We start from the raw sequence: 14,349 nt of genomic DNA on the forward strand, positions 1-14,349 counted from the left end.
ATCAAGAATCGTGAGGTCAAACCCTGTTCTTGGGTTATACGCCGTTTGATAATAAGCGGAACCGTCGAACAGTAAGGGAGTAAGCTGGACAGTGCTGGTCAAGTCTCACGTCTGGGTTACCGTCGCCCAAAACAGCATGTAGGATGTTCTTGCGAAACGCAACGTCATCGCCAGCGACATGTTTGCCATTTAACCTAAAATCACTCCTGGGCACAAAACAACTTGGGGGTGCCTGCCCATAGCGAGCTGTGGCGAGCCGTGGGAAAGGGTTCTGGTGCCGGTTGGCGCTGAAGTATGACGCTGATTTTTGTCGTATCCCTCAAGGGGCAAGACGCCTTTCCACAGTTGAGTGCACCAGGTTATAGAAGGCCTGCAAGTGAAAGCGAAAGCAGCCAATCGCCTTTGGGAACCCTTCTAGAAGGCTACATCAGTGCACTGAACCTAGAAGTGGCCGTATCCCCTAAATGTGTCTGACAGGCAATGGCTCGCTCTGTGTTACATGTCTGCGTCCCTATGCACCGCACTGTTTGCAAGCCCTTTTCTCTGGTCTCGGTAACGTCAAACAATCTAAATAAATTCATTCAGGGAAGACCATACCGACGTTAATCTCAGATGTCCTCCCGTCAGGTACTGGCCCTGCTCCCGGTGATCCACAATAAAGCACAATACCTTGTGCTTTATAACGTCTCTAAATCGTTAACGATTTTTAGAAGCCCCTTCGCCTGCGACGTGCGGCTATTTTCAAGATACCACCTGACCCGGTTGCCTGAAGGCCATACAAATTTTAAAAAACTACAAAACAGGCGGATTCCATGTTCTTTGCGAGCGCGTCGTCTGATGCACTAATGTGCCCATACTTTTACGCCTTGATATGATGCTGTGGTGCCGGTTGGTGAAGATCGGGATCTGATCTCAACCTATGCTCTCAAGATTTTGTTACAAATTGGCAATGGAAAGTTTTCCATCTTAAATGAATAGGGGCGGGGTTACAGGTCATGTTGCTTTGCTAGTCTTACTATATTTTACAAACATAGCTTGAAACCAGTGCTTGCGGGTGCTTGATCAGATCAGTGAACAGAGACGATCACGAGCGATCATGGGGTCACAAACCATGGTAAGCACAGCTTGAAACGTCTAGTTTTGACAAAATCACCATCTTAGAATTAGAATGTTAGAATTTAAGTTTTGACAATATCATGTATAAGAACTCTGGCCACATAACAATTAATGCTGTATGGCGAGCGGAAGTTAATAGTTTCTGTGCACGAAACGAGACGGACATGAAGTGGGCAGAGGTTATCGCTCGTAGCCTAAATATGGTAAGCATGGTCAACATCTTCCCACCAAAAATGCCACTTTCTTCATCCGAGGAGGGCCGTTACCGGTACGGTACGATTTTCCGTCTGCGCAGCACACGTTGCAGAAATCATCCATTCATAAATATTGACCCAGTTCATTGATGTGTACATGCTCATTATAAATGTATGTCTAACCCCGTGGATAAAACACTAGTTATGTCCGCGTACATAGCGATTGTCCAAAAGCACACCGGTCTCTGGCTAGTAGAGTATTGCCAAAGGTGGGATTCGAACCCACGTGCTTAGGGCAAATGCAATTCACGCAGACTGAACTGAGCACACTTATTCATTCCGTGAAGCACGTACGATTGCAAATCAACCCATGACGATCTCTTTTCTCCACATGACGGATCTCCACAGGCTTTTTTGTAGTTAATCGGGTAAGGGAGCTTGCCATTTAGCACTACAGGTTACTCCGAACGAGGTCGGGCGTTTCAGAGATGTCAGCGCTTTGAAGCGACTCAACACCTCAGCTGAACGGGAAGTCCCGCTAGCCACGGCCAGCTACACTTCTGGTAACATTTTACGGCCACACGGTCATGTCGTTTCCAGCAAAATGTATGAATAAGCCACTTGAGCTACTAACAGCTATTTGGACAAACACTTGTGGAACGCTGCAGTGCACTGTTGCTGCACCTTCCCATTCGATAAAAATGGAAAAGGTGAGGTACACCGGCCGAAAACAGGTCTCGATATCGGCGACCTGGCACCGCAGCAACATACTGACTGAGGGAACACCAAGCAAAAGTTATGAAGACAGTGCTGGTCCCCATGGACTGTCAGACTATCACACGATCCAACTCTGGGGTTTACGAATACTTCGTGGAGTCACGGCCGTGTCCACTGCACAAACAGCGTGCCTGAAGCATTATAGTCCAAATTTCGCGTGGCGAACAGAACAACTTACGGTTACCATCGCCAGCTTGCCCTTCCATGCTTTCAGGACGTGCCAGGCGCCGAGGATGTGTTGAGTGTCATGCTGGCGGGTGCTCGCCAGCCAGGCGTTATAAAAGGCCATAACCTTGTCTGTCATAAGAAACCGGACGGTGGGAAACGGCAGCTCCAGCTCCTCGCAGGTGCGGACCAGGCCAGTCAGCATGGATGATATGGCAGGCTTGTCCTCTCTGCTCGAGATGAGTCAGGCCACTGGCATGCCGGCTCCCGTCTCCGTCACCACCAGCAGCGTTATGAGATGAAAATCGTGACCTGTAGAGTGGAAAAATACGCACACTAACTTGCCCAGTGACACATGTTTGGAGATTGCACACAGCGTGCGTACATCGTGCTGCAGTGTACCAAAATAGCTATGCACACTTGAAGAAATGGCATAAAATAAAAAGGACTCAATAGCACACCGCTCCCTTACATCTAAGGACTGGTACGCTGTACATTTGCGGGTTGTCCCTGACAAAGTGTATGTTCTGACGGATGTTGTTTGCATTCTCCGTTCAACCAACAGCCTCGCGGAGATCTGGCCTATTGCTGACACATGGTATCCATCATCGTTTACAATTACCGTAAAGGTGAACGAAAAGCGGTTCGCGCAGTCAAGGTGTAGCGCTGCTTTCATTACACACATCCAACGAATGACGATACCATTGCTTTGTTGCATTCTGAAGCCTCGTTGCTACCTGATTCCGTCATATCTGCATATCGCGCCCCTGGTAGCCTATGGCCAGTTACGAAAGTAGTCTCAACTATCAGATAAAGTGTATTGCATTGAGAGAAGTTGTCACCATCCAGAACGTCTCCAGTTACAGGAGACCGTAGCATTATGCTTATTAAGGAAGTACGAAGCATTAGTGAATGAATAACGGATGCGCCATTAGCGAATGAAGGGCAAATAAATTATTACCGCTGGTGCCGTGCGTGCCATCCATGCACACAAACTTTGCACCGTGCTGTACGAACTTCGCCAGCTGAGATGATGAGCAGGAAGCAAGCACGAAGTCTTCATCTCGGAGCGCGCCGTTGCTGTCCGCTTCACCTGGAGGTTTGAAGGCCACCAGGTGCTGCTGAAATAATAAAGAGCGAATACCACCTGACGACCACGCTTGAAGCAAATACGTATACCCACCAGCAGCTTACCCTGCGCGACGCAGGACGACCCAATTCACAGCGGACGTCAGTGATGTCACGCAAACGATACTAAAATACAAGGGAGTAAAAGTGCAGTTGATAATCCATATGAAGAAGTTTTCAAAGCAATGGGCTGCTCCCCTGCCAGGAGTTTTTTTGGGGGCTTCGAGGCGACCTAACGTTCGCTTCAACATCTACCGGTGATATTCCGGTAAAATTGACTAAACTTCGCGATTTCCATTCAGAAAGTAAAGGAATTTAAACTGACGTACGTTCATAGCGACTGCGATGGAAGGATTTCGAAAACATTGGTATGTTGATTGCGCATTTGTCAAAACATGGGGCGAAACAAGCCTGTGTTCGGTACATACTGATTTAACACCGTGCGTGGAACAGTGTTGATATTGCTTAATGACTTGCAGACAATACAAAGTTGGCTTTACGGTTCTGCTCCTCCTACTGCCGACTTATCAATCATTACGAACGCCTCAACTTTGGTGCACCGACGGTTTGCGTTCAATTGCGCATAGCCAGCTTCACAATCCCACACACACCTCACATGGGAGTACAAATGTTTCGAAAACATTCTGTTTATTGTTAAATAGTGCGTACGAATAAATGAGCTGCGAATGTTCGTGCCCTGCGCAGTGGAAATGAGCTGATAATATGTAGGTGCCACGCCTGGTCGGATCTTGATCTGGTTTTATCGAAGCATTGTCATGTCCATAGCCATGACCCTGAAGCTCCAAAACCCATGACCCTAACCGCGCGGGTCCGGGCCTAATGAAATTCAAATGTCCGCTGTCGACATGCCAGCTACGTGCAATGACGCGAATCATCGCCGATTTGCCAACCTGATCCGATGATCGTATCTCCTCTGCGAACATCTGCACGCTGATCACTTCGTTGCGGTTCTTCACCGCACCGCCATCCGCTGCTGTGATACCGACAGACCGACACATGTTGTGGAGGTCGCGCCGCTGGAGTCAATATGAACGACTGGAACTGGTGCCTGCTGCCGCTTCAGCCCAGAACGCCTCACGGACATCCTTCATGATGCGAGACATTGACACCCCAGTCAGCAGCTTTTCTGGAAGCGAAGACGACGGCGTTAATATTTGACTTTATACGCCATTCGGATCAGTGCTTTGGCAGTACTTCGATTTGCATGCGTGAATGACTTCTGACGAGCTGACACTGTACTGGGCACCTAACCCCAATGACAGTGTGATAAATTTTACAAGCTTATATTCTAACAGCTACAATTTGCATGAGTTGTTCTCACACAACACTGAAGTCGTGGCGAGCAATCCTACGCCCTGATATCAGCATACCATTTCTCAACTCTCACCCTTAATGGCAGCTTTGTGGAGGCTGGGGATCCTGACGTGGGATGTTGCTAATACCCATGCTGTGGCCATAATGGAATGGGTGCACCGTCACCAGCACCGTGTCGTCCTCTCGAATAGTCGCCATGACATCCGACGTGCAGCGGCAGCCCAGCTTGCACATGCCCTGCGACTTGAGCCGCCTCTTCCCGGTCCCCGCCGGTGCGTACACGCCGGACCGGGAGGTACACGGTACAGGTACACGGGAGCACAAGTGGCGGGCGGTTGTACCGTTCCGGGGTCGGCTGGAAGCGATGTTGTACACCGCTCCGGTGTCAGCCTCATACTGGTCCTTCCATGCTTGAAACTCTGAAAAATCACGGTTGCGTCAGTACGCCTTTTGATAAATGAAAATAGGTGGTCTTCGGACAGACATGTTGACTTTCGGACAGATATAACGCTGATCTTCAGACACAGGCTATGTTTACCTTCGGACAGACATGTTGGTTTTTGGACAAACACTACCATTTCAGTCATTTAGTCTTTGGAACCCAATTGTGTGACATTTGAATGCTAGATAGGAGGAAACGCTGCAACGGTAAGGTGAGGCAGGAACGTGACATATTAGAGCAAGATGCCTCCCACTTCGTGATATACCGCACAAGAGCGACAGGCCGACGAACATTGATGTGTGAAGCAAAATGCACATGATGAAGAATAATGAACGAAACAGTCGAATGAACGAAATATTCGCAATACAGTGGAAAAGGACTTGGAGATACAGTTGCCCACATCCTCCTCTATCAGCATGTGTTTGTCTCCTGTCACCGCGACACCCAGCACCCGGTTGTGCAGACCTGGATCAGGACTCAACTGCTTTGAAAGGGACTGGTATTTGACTTTTAACTTGAAAAATTGTGGTGCTATTTTACATTTACAAGACACTCATGCATAACCAAACACATTACATCAAATCATCCAGGAAATCTCACAGTGGAAGCTAAATGAACAAAGGTGCTTCTCACCCATGAAACCTGTGTAGCATTGCAGTGAAGACAGGTCTTGCTTTCAAACAAGTGACTGTAAAAACATCATTGCACATTGATATCAGTTTGATTGTTGCACTTAGCCTGCCACATGAATGCTTACTTACACAAAATGCACAAGACCAAATCTACCAAACAGCTGTAAGATTACCTGTTCATGACGGGAGTGCTCCGGATGTTTTCGTACACAATGAACACCTACCGCCAATGCGCTGCCTTGGAAATCACAGTACTGACACTGAAGTTTCTGAAATACAGGGAAATGTAAGGCAGCATATGTGAACATTTGCTGACATTGTCATATCAATCACAGGCATGGTGAAAACTTCTGAAATGCAATGTCCATTAACTGTCTCTTGCAAGAACTCAAAAACAAACGTGACAAGTGTCATGAACAGCACAATTTCACTACATTCATAACTGGCCTGGATGAAACAGACATATAACCAGGTTAACTCCATGTTGCCTTACCCTGGTGCATTTTCACTCTTAAATCTGTTTCCATGATCATGGGGCTGCTTCTCATGGCTATGCTATTCCCATTACTTAGTCCTTGCTTGAAACCTACTCAAGTTCTTCACGCACCCCTGGCCCATATCACATACTTCCTCAAACTGTATTAAAACCTGTTGCTCCCAATTGTACCCATGCTCCAACTATGGACAGGTTGATCAAAAGGATTTCATGAGTTGGTTACACCCATGGATCATCACATGGAATGGGCTCAGTTCCATCACATATTTGAGAAAATTGCCTTTCTTGTTGTTTTAGGAATAAAATGAAAGTCAATCTACACTGCCTATTTCATATTGTCTTGGCAAAGAAGAACTGAAATCAGGATCATATACAAGAGTTGGCTTTCAGCACTCAACTCCTACACTTACATGCTCAAAAACAGGCATAGCGTTTTCCAAATAAAATGATACAGCTCCATCATTCACTTTTCTCCTTGGGCTAATCTACTTCAAAACAAACTGGCAGCTGATCATGGAGCACATCCCTGCACTTGTCTTGGAATATCAATACCACTGACATGGCAAACTTGGGCAGGTAATGTCTCATAGCCTCATCTGTGGAACTAATCAGTTGCAAGCCTACACCTTGATTCTTAACAGATCAAGCAACATTTTCATTCTTCCAAAACACACTATGCACTCACTCATGTAATTCAACACACAGCTAGATGAGGATTTTCAGAAGTCTTTGTGGTAACATTATGCAAAACTAGGTATACCTTTGGCTTGGCATGCTGCTCCTTTTCATGGCAGGTTAAGCTCTCCTTTGAACAAAACCAAATTTGCCATCTTGCACATGTGTGCACTTGGAATGACACATTCTGGTTAAACATATTATTTACTAAACAAACACTCACAGACCCAGGCAGCTTTCTTAAGCTAGGGAAAGAATTGCACTTAGCAGTACTTTTAACAGCCCAAGCCTGTAGGATTACTATTAAATGTTTAGATGGCTGACAGCCTTGCTCCAGGCTTCAAAAATACAGGTTATCATACAAGCATAACAGCAAAACCCTCAGAACCATTTCAGTACATGTGCACAATAAATCTGAGTGGCTGTGCATATACACCCTCCAAAACGTAGGGCGATTACGCACCGGGCTTATATACCCTCCAAAACGGAGGGTGTTTACGCACCGAGCTTATACACCCTCCAAAAATATTTCAGATGGTTGTACGTGTCAAGCATACATGCATTGGCAGCATTGGAGGCAAGGAAGTGCAAAAATGCAGAATCCTGTGCGAGAAGTTGGTTCTATGCGTGATAAACATCAAACGATCACTGTGGTACTGTAGTGCAGCGAATTACGGTAGCGTTTCAACATGTTCCGCTGCGCCGTATGGAAATATAACCAACTCACGAGTTGATTGCGACGCGCCAGGCCACGTGTATCGCATTGTGCCTGAGATTATGGTGTGTTTGAAGCTTTTGTGTGGTATGCACGAAAGCTAAAGAAGTGTGTTTTGCACGGTGCTGTTTGTGTGTGCGGCACCCATTTGTTAACCTGATGGTAATGTTAAAGGCACAGGTTTTTCTCCATGATTTTAGTGTAAGGCGGCATTGGGCCGCTAGTTGCAGGGAGTTCAGAGCTTTGCCTGCTGTCTTGTATATGCTTGTGTGTGTTGTGTTTCTATAGCTGCATTTTTGAGGACATGTATGAACCTGGTGGTGCAAAATTACTGCATTATGGGGTCAGGGTGTACTTTCCTACCTAACGTTAGAAAAAAATCATTGTACACCATTCGTCGTGTTTAAGGCAGGACATATCGTAAATAATCTCAAAACAGGTAGAATCATGCCCCTACCTTCGAATTTCAATAACTTCGATGGCGGGCCCCCGAGCGCCGCGCGCACCGCACCGCCTGGACTCCCCAGCGCCGTTTCTGCGTTGCCGTTGCGTAAATACAATATTTCTGCTTACCAAGAACTCTACAAAATGTACGGGGCCAAAGTAAACCATTCGTCGTGTTTAAGGCAGGACATATCGTAAATAATCACAAAACAGGTAGATTCATGATCTTACCTTCAATTTTTTATCATTACGATGGCGAGCTCCCGAGTGCCGCACACACACACAGCACCCGCGACACCGGCGCCATTACTGCGCGGGTCACAACATAACTGCGCATCGAGCAGCATCAAGAACCATAAAAATGTACCGGGCCAAGGTAACAAGAATCCATGAAATTTGATCCTCGACGCCAGCGGGACCATGGGTTGCAGGGGGATTGGGTGGGGAATGTGAAGCAAAATGAGAACATGGCAGCTAAATAAAAGCTCACTACATGGCACCTATATATGGCATGGAACATGGACGCCAATGTGATGCTGGGTTGAAGGGGATATAGGGTGGGGAGGTTAGGTTAGGTTAGGTTAGGTTAGGTTAGGTTAGTTAGGTTAGGTTAGGGTAGGTTAGCTTAGCTAAGCTTAGGTTCTGGTCTATTCTCAGGTTAGGTTAGGTTAGGTTAGGTTAGGTCAGGTCAGGTCAGGTCAGGTTAGCTTAGCTTAGCTTAAGTTCTGGTCTATTCTCAGTTAGGTTAGGTTGGGTTAGGTTAAGTTTGGTTTGGTTAGGTTAGGCTAGTTTAGGATATGTTCTGGACTATTCTGGCCTGTGTGCTTCATAAATGTTCCTAAACTCGATCAGAAACGATTTTGGTTGCTTGATTATTGCTACCTTGGTCCCGTACATGTTTTATGGTTCTTGATAAGCAGAAATATTGTGCTTTCGCAACAACGCAGAAACGGCGCTTGGGAGTCGAGGCGGTGCGGTGCGGTGCGTGCGGCGCTCGGGAGCTCGCTATCGTAGTTATTAAAATTCGAGGGTAGGAGCATGATTCTATCTGTTTTGAAATTATTTACGATATGTTCCGCCTTAAACACGACGAATGGTGGGCATGAGATGTGAGCAGTACAAATGACAGCTAGAAAACATAATGCTGTGAATATTTATGTATAGGATTAGGTTGCAATCTTGTGTGATCACATATTATGGTTGTTTTGGGGACTGAATCCCATGTCACATCAATTTTCCATCATCACATCGTCGTCCTTAGGTATATGAGTGCATGTAGGCACATTATGTGATGGATATATAATTTCCATGAAAGTGATCAGGTATGACATTTTTTGTAGCTGCTCCATTGCATGCTTTGTGGTCCAAGCTTCATAACTTGCTGTATGAGTCTAATTATATCAAGGGTATCATAAAGGCTAGCTCTTCCTTAGAAACCTGATGATAACTATAGCAATATACTTTTTTTTGCTTAGATATACCAGGGCCCGCAATGAAATTGTCAGTGACAGGTACCCAAGAGGGAGGTGTGGAAAGAGGGGTGTCTGCAGTCCTTACAGTGAGAAGAACTGTCACAAGACTGTGCTGCTGTGAATAGATATTGGGCATGCGTTGGTGCCCTAAGCCACCAATAGTGAGGACTGTGCAAAATCCCAGACGCTCGAACGGGCCCTGTCAGTGCATCGTGACACGCTTCATTAATCACCTCCTGATGCCGCCTTCCACACTAATGAGGTTTGCGTTCTGTCATGGGGTTTGCGGGCAACGAGATACGAAATGCATAAACACAAGCACAAGAGTGCACCTTATTTATTGACAAAATAGATCGATTAACTCAATGATAAAACTAAGTCATGGGAAATAAGCCCTAAATGCATCATGCTGTGATTCGACCTAAGCTTGATGACCACACCTATGATGATCGCGCGGCCCAAACCAAACACAAATTCTCACAGATGCAGTTCACACCCCGCTGAGGTCAGGGCACGAAAGTGCCCGAAAGGCCGGTCTTTACAATTCGCGTTGTGCTTGATTCTGATCTGGCTGCTTCCCCCTCCCCCTTCACGCGGGCGCATAACCCAACTGTAACAACTGGGACGCTTGATGGGACATTCTCGGTCGCCCGGCCGCCGGGCCTCGGCTTCAGGCCCGGTGTAGCCGACAGTCAACGTGGCCGGCGACGGGGGACAGGCGTACGAACTTCCAGTAGTGCCGTGCCTCGCCGCTCAGGAAAAACGGCACCCACAAGGCGTTCCGCGATGCCGTTCCGCAGGGTGACATCGGCTTGACGGCCGATAGAAATATGTGACACTTATGCATAGGCGCACCCAAAATTTCACCAGCGGGACACAACTCCAACGCTTTCACAACTCCAACTGAAAACCGCGGTACGGCCCTCGCCGTTTCTTGCGTACCTGGAACTGCTGAAATGGATGCTGCACTTTGTTGATCTTCTCTTTTTTGCGGACTTACATGCAGTTTTCAGCTTTCAGCATACTGTTACGGACGCACGAATGCATGGCCTTACATTTGGTAAGGGGATGGGTGGGATGAGGTGCATATACCGACATGGGGGTCACTACTTAGCCAAATACTTGTCTCGGAGTAAGGTCAGAGAATTTGAGTTTGCATAGTTACGAACAGTCCTCCGTTGGCTCCCAAATCGAGTCGACTAGGCTGCTCTGTTCACCTCTTCTCAGTTAACAGCATCTTGTTTGCGGTTTGTCGTCTTTTTTGCACATTGATGTATATTTGCTTCCGCAGTACCTGTGCCTTCTGGCCGTGCCATCGTGCTGGTATCTTTGGAACTTGTGCTTTTTATTTGCGTCTCTGGCTGCCCCAGCAAGGACGCTCTGACCAGTGTCCCTGGCTGCCCCAGAATGTTCTGTCTGATCCATCCCCATGGCCGTCGGCATGTGTAAGCATACCTTGTGTCGCTGCTGGAGCTGAAATTGGACACTCTGTGGCCGGCGTTCGGCATCAGCCAGGTGTCCGTGCTGCTAACGCCGGTGCCATTCCAGGCGCGTCACGGTGCCACACTGGCCGCCGCCTGCCACAGCCAGCCGGCCAAAATGAAGTCCAACGGCGTGGTTATGGTGCTTCCCGCAGAGGTTGTCTTCAGGGCGGCGCCCGAGACTGGTGAGCTCGCCGAGGGATGCGGACCGGCATGGGATCACGGAAGGATTGGATCGGACGGTGCTCGCTCAGAGTATGTCGCGATGGTGGGTCTCACTTGTGGATGTAGTTCAGCCAGCGTTCCAAAATGCATTCAGCGGGCTGTGCGGGATTTAAATATAAATTAATGCTACCAGAATCCTGGCTACCCGGCGACGGCCTCGCACGCAATTGGCTCGCGCCAATCCGTTGCCCTTTGACCCGACCCAGACACCTGACCTACGTAGTGCATTTGTCAAGCCTGAGGTGCATAGATACTGGTTTCACAGCCGCGCAGTCCGATGCTGATTGGCTGATTTTGAACAAGGGGATGGGCAGTCGGCAGTGAGCCACAAGCCGGGGTGTAATAACATGAAAAGTATCCGCATACATGCCACCCAAGTGACCGAATATTAGAACACTGGGTTGAGCTGTCGATTCGTGCGACTTTGACGGTCAAGCGGTCTTTAGAACGCGGTGCATAGCCACTGTGAACGTTTTCATCATTTTGCCGTGCCGCCGCTGAGAATAGGCTGTAAAGTATCTGTGGTGACAATTTGAACCACCCCAAACTCGCTGTGGTTGCTATCAACTGGCTGCCGAATATTTAAAATGATTCTATCTGGTTAAGATATTGTTCACGAGTGACATATCAGCGGTTGTGTTACTTGCTGAATTTATTCGGGATCTTTCTCTACGCTTTTGTATGTGGTATTCATGCTGCAGAATTCTGCTAAGCTTTGGTCTCAATTTAGATGCGTTCAACGCGATGTGCGTACCACTTGGTGATGTTTGCGCAATGACATATCTTCAGCTCATGTTATGGCATAATGCAAATGGCATAAAATGATAATGTTTCACGTTTTGGTGGCCTGGCTTGCTGATAAGTTATGTATTGTAACAGGCGATGTTTGTAAGACTCGATGTCGTTGAAGCCTGTCTCGTCGCGACGCCTGCACCGATCGCTGGTCTGACGGGGCACTGTCGTGTTCACAGCTGTCAGCCCGATTCCGGGCTTGCCATCGGCCGTGTCTGGGGAGCAGGCGTCTGGCAAGCCGTTCCCCATGGTGATGCTGGTTCACCTGATTCTGCTGACGCGCTTGCTGATGGTAAAGCTGATGCTATTCGGCCAGCTCCTGGCCACGGCGGCAGCCGACAACGACGGGTCGGAGGCTAACATCTTCAAGAGGCCGCGAGACAACACGGGGTCAGGCGAGGTGATATATGCCTTCTTTTTTCGGGGTGAAAACGCGCTTGCTCTTAGTAGATCCAGTTTTGAATGTAGACGAACTTACTGATGGATAATTTGATATTAGATTCACTGGACGGGATAGCCATATGCATAGTTGGTAGATGCGTGTTGGGAAGCCAGGCTTCAATGCGTTTTGGAATATGTGTCCTGGAATTCCCCTTTGGGCCTGTCCGTATCAGTTCACTGGAGAAGGTCAGTTCGCGAGATGTAAGTGATAACCGTGTGGTATGTGGTAGCATTGGCATGGTGGTATGGCCCAGTGACATCCTTCTCAGCTTTGTTTCGTTTCTGACCTTCAAGGTGGTGGAGTAATAATCCGACGTAGTCACTATCATTGTTTGTTCTAACCAAAAACTGACAAGATGTCGCTTGTGACCAAACCAATCGTGCCTCACCGCCTGAAGATTTGGGTGATGTCACCGCCTGTGTTAACTCCCAAGGACGCTGGTGACGCTGGTGGAGCTGCGCACGCTAGTTGTGCACGCCATGCCCATGTTGTTGGCTGGCCGGCCACATCAGCCCGCTGCTGCTGACCGTGGTGGAGACACCGCACTACGCGAGCCGGCCGGACTGCGGTGGCGACACACCGGTGGTCAGGCGGCCCAAGCAGCTGATAGCCGACTGCATGCCGACGCATGGGACGGCACATGACGTGCGGCGCCGGGCGCTGATTGCCACCGACCCCGTCCTTATCCAGGCGCTGACGGCAACCAGCCTCGTCCCCATGCGTCACTGATGGATTTTGTTGCCCGCATCCCGCACTGCTTCACGCGGTGGATCAGGCAGGGGATGGAAACGAACTGGGGCCGCGGCAATGTATCGCTGATGATTCTCTTCCTCCGTGAAGCGATGTTTTTACTGCCATTGCCTGTCGCGTGTTCGTGCTCCTGTGATGGCCGTCATGCGAGATGACTGGCTGGCTAGCGGCGAAGATGTGTGGCAGGGTCATTGTGCTGCGTTGCATCAAATGTTCACAGGAGCGCGGCGTGTGTGGCTCCAAGAATGTCAGGAATCATAAGTGCGAGAGAAGCAGGTGATGGTGGCCTTGAGAGTGGTGTTTTAGAACTTATTTATTGTGAGGTCCGATGTGTCTAGCTCATAGTCAAGCATTGTGTCGTATGTTCATTTCCATAGGCCGAAAATGTAATGAAGTCAAACTTTTCTAGGGTGTTGTTGGTAACGTAAAATACACTTCGCATGTGTACAAATGGTAGGAAATAAAACCTAAACTTGATTGAAGCCCCAGAGTAGTCGGCTTTTCACGGACCACGGATACGCTTTAGTACGGTCATGAGCATCAAAAGCAGCGGCAGCGAGAATGATCACTTTCCATTTGTGTAATGGTGGGATGATGTTTCCTGACCAGACGTTTTTCCGGGAACGATTGTCCAAAGTCCAATCGAAACCACCAGGACGGATCAGCTCTCCGTCCAACAGTGTCCAAAAATAGGATTGCCAAGTAAAATTTCATGTATAAAATACCGTTGCTCATTGCAACCCATAACTACACCTTCCAACCCACGGTACTGCACTTCCTCATCCTTCACAAATTTTTTAATGGAAAGCAACAGGCTCGTGGGCAACTAAGGAAAATCACGTAATTAGGCAGCATTAATATCTTGCAGGTTTCACTGCCATTAGGGCAGCTTTCTAAAGCTGCCACATTCTACGCCTTTTGACTCCAAAGGTCCTGCACACCAAATTTGGGGGCAATCGAGACGCCCCGCAATATCACATTTGGATGCTACGCAGTGTATACTCGAAAATTACGCAAAGTTCCACCTCAAAGGCAGTGATTTTCGGAATCGGCGTGTTGAGAAGGCCC

The 14,349-nt window shown here is 48.1% G+C and overlaps 1 protein-coding gene and 1 long non-coding RNA gene across 5 annotated transcripts; one reads left to right on the forward strand and one right to left on the reverse strand.

Moving 5' to 3' along the window:
* Nucleotides 1–318: 318 nt before the first annotated feature.
* Nucleotides 319–8,166, reverse strand: LOC119091912 (uncharacterized). 4 transcript variants are annotated; one of them, XR_005093464.1, is made up of 6 exons: nt 8,133–8,166; nt 5,963–6,058; nt 4,789–5,134; nt 4,292–4,527; nt 3,214–3,373; nt 319–2,564 (listed from the first exon to the last, which is right to left on the reverse strand). It is a non-coding gene; the product is annotated as an uncharacterized LOC119091912 (long non-coding RNA). The 4 variants fall into 4 exon arrangements; XR_005093461.1 differs by having other exon boundaries at nt 319–3,373; XR_005093463.1 differs by lacking the exon at nt 8,133–8,166 and adding an exon at nt 7,688–7,722 and having other exon boundaries at nt 319–3,373.
* A 280-nt stretch (nt 8,167–8,446) lies between these two features.
* LOC119092519 (uncharacterized) lies at nt 8,447–13,260 on the forward strand. The gene is made up of 5 exons (XM_037215478.1): nt 8,447–8,495; nt 11,140–11,257; nt 12,269–12,489; nt 12,965–12,990; nt 13,122–13,260. Exons 1-5 carry the CDS (start codon nt 8,481–8,483, stop codon nt 13,258–13,260), a joined length of 519 nt encoding a protein of 172 aa, XP_037071373.1. The 5' UTR covers nt 8,447–8,480.
* The last annotated feature ends 1,089 nt before the right edge of the window (nt 13,261–14,349 follow it).

Source organism: Pollicipes pollicipes, unplaced genomic scaffold, assembly GCF_011947565.3.
Source record: "Pollicipes pollicipes isolate AB1234 unplaced genomic scaffold, Ppol_2.1 Scaffold_3447;HRSCAF=4054_pilon_pilon_pilon, whole genome shotgun sequence".
Classification (NCBI taxonomy): domain Eukaryota; kingdom Metazoa; phylum Arthropoda; class Thecostraca; order Pollicipedomorpha; family Pollicipedidae; genus Pollicipes; species Pollicipes pollicipes.

Excerpts from the sequence above, each read along its gene's own strand:
- LOC119092519 (XM_037215478.1), top strand. Across the intron at positions 11,258-12,268 it reads CAGGGCGGCGCCCGAGACTG|CTGTCAGCCCGATTCCGGGC; the intron begins GTGAGCTCGCCG and ends TCGTGTTCACAG. Across the intron at positions 12,490-12,964 it reads ACAACACGGGGTCAGGCGAG|GACGCTGGTGACGCTGGTGG; the intron begins GTGATATATGCC and ends TTAACTCCCAAG.